Here is a 2,369-nt window from a genome sequence, read left to right as displayed (position 1 = left end):
TTGCCACGTGGCCCAGTAAAAAAATGACACGTCATTAAATTGTAGGCCCACCAGTTCTGCTGTTAGTTGCGGGGGTAATTTTATTAACAGAATTAATGTGATGTATTTTTTTGGACGGATAGATGGACGGAGGGTATTTATAATCCATTTAGCAAACGATAGGGGTAATTTAGACCCTTTTCTGTTTAAAATATTTAACATTCGTGGTCAAAAAACAACTCGCTCTCAAAAATCCGAAAAGTATTAACTTTTTGGGACGGAGAGAGTAAGACGCATATACTGACTTACTATACAAGTTTTGGAGTGATTTATTACGTAAACATTCATTTGGGACCAAAGTGAAAATTTGCCACTATGTTTCTGTTGAAAGTCGGTACATAAAGTGCCAAATGGCAATAAACTGCAGTCACACTTTTTACCTTTCAGTGAGCAAGCTGTGAACGATGGATAATCATGGCGTTGAAGCTTCGAGTCCTCTCGCCACAGTCGAAGATATTCAAAAACGTTTAACTCGTCCTCCGCCGCTTACCTCTCCACAACCTCCGTCCTCTGCCATCACATCTCATCTGTAATCCCTTTCTCTACTCAATTCAGCTTAATTCGTAATGCATTAACCAAATTCATATGAAATCTGAATTTTTTTTGTAACCGCAGGTTCGAATTACAGCAGCAGAATTCATCTAATGTGGATACATCTAAATTGCAGAAAAGGAGAAAACTAACTGAGAAATTGAGAGCTAACGTTAAGGTAACGAATCAGAAGTTAGAAGATTACTTCGATCTGGCTCTCCTCTCTTCAATTCGTGCGAAAATGAACAACGCTATGAAGAAAAAAGTTACAATGTCGATGAAAGTGAAGAGCGAATTCGAGGAATTTGTGGTGTGGCCTGCTGGAGAAGATGATTTGGAGGTGTTTTCAGAAAGTAGTAGAAGAACAGATGATGAAGCAATCGTTGATCTCAAAAACGACGACGACAATTCGTTCGGGAATAACGGTGAAGAAATCCAGGTGGATTGCGTGGATCCGTTTCAACAGTTTGAATCAACAGCGCTCATTCGGTTCAAGAGATGAAACAAAAAGGGGTAACTGCGTTAGAGTAGTTTCAAGGTGGCGCCAAAAAGTGGCTCTTTTTCGTAAACATTAAACATTAGAATAGCAAATGTGAAAAAATATTACACTAGTCACATCATACCAATAATAATATAATATTCCCTTCATTTTAATTCATATGGCATATTTTGATTTATCATGGAATTTGAGAAAAAAATAAAAACTTTTGATGCTTGTGATTTAGTACGGTTATAAAAGTTTGTCGATACAATGAAAAATTCAACTTAAATTATTTTCAAAATTTGTCATCAGGGACTCTCAAGCACACGAATTTTCTATAAATAAAAGAAAAATGGAAGACTTCTTATTCAACAGTATAATATGTCTTATATACTCGTGTCAACCAAGGCGTATATAAATTTATCCAAGTTTTTAATTGATTGGAAATATACGAACTTTTCTGTGGAGAATTAGAATTTCTATATTGATAGTGGGTTGTCCATAATTTCATTATTCTTTTTGCAACAGAGTATTTGCTTTCCTACAAGTATATTATCACTTAATTATAGAAGTATTATTTTTACCTTCATTTTATCACTAATATTTTAGCCGAGGGTCTTTCGGAAACAGCCTCTCTACTCTTTCGGGGTAGGGGTAAGGTCTGCGTACACACTACCCTCCCCGGACCACACTAATGGGATTTCACTGGATTGTTGTTGTTGTTGTTTATCACTAATATTTCAATATGATTTAATGAAGAAACAAAAAACAAATACTCAACTCACAACCACCAAATCCATTAGGCTAACGTCTACTTTCAAAATAAGTATTCCAAATAATAGTAGGAGTATACTGAGCGAAATGGTTTACTACAAGATTATTGTTACTGTTCGGTGTTCTCTATAAAAAAAAAAAAAAAAGAAAAAAAATTTATATTTTTACGCTTTTAAGAAAAAGGTGATCATACATATTCGGCATATTCTCCACGAAGACCAATAATGCTCATGATTTGTGGACAAACTGATGGAAGAAAGATAACGTAATGTATTCCATCATTCTCCAATAACTAATTAATGAAACTCAAGACTAATACTCTTTCAAGTTAACAAGGAATCCCTCACCCTCACATCGTCAAAAAAGACAATATGACTTTTTTATCAAAGATAAGAAGCTGGTAAAGCATCAAATTAAGAAGATTTTCTAGTTAATTAGATTTTCTGAGAATTTCCAGAACTGGACAAAACAAATACTACACTAGGATTTTTTTAAGAAAAGGAAACTGAAATTAATTGAAGTTTTAGTGGAACTTAATTTGAAC

At 34.4% G+C, this 2,369-nt stretch overlaps 1 protein-coding gene across 1 annotated transcript; it reads left to right on the top strand.

The window, feature by feature from the left end:
• The first annotated feature begins 435 nt into the window (after positions 1–435).
• On the top strand, positions 436–1,177 carry LOC109208301. Its single transcript, XM_019371387.1, has 2 exons — positions 436–568; positions 655–1,177. Exons 1-2 carry the CDS (start codon positions 444–446, stop codon positions 1,070–1,072), a joined length of 543 nt encoding a protein of 180 aa, XP_019226932.1. The 5' UTR covers positions 436–443; the 3' UTR covers positions 1,073–1,177.
• Positions 1,178–2,369: the final 1,192 nt, after the last annotated feature.

The sequence above is a fragment of the Nicotiana attenuata genome, unplaced genomic scaffold, assembly GCF_001879085.1.
Source record: "Nicotiana attenuata strain UT unplaced genomic scaffold, NIATTr2, whole genome shotgun sequence".
Taxonomy (NCBI): Eukaryota; Viridiplantae; Streptophyta; class Magnoliopsida; order Solanales; family Solanaceae; genus Nicotiana; species Nicotiana attenuata.
The sequence above is the reverse complement of the archived record's forward strand: the minus strand, read 5'-3'. Positions and strand labels throughout refer to the sequence as shown.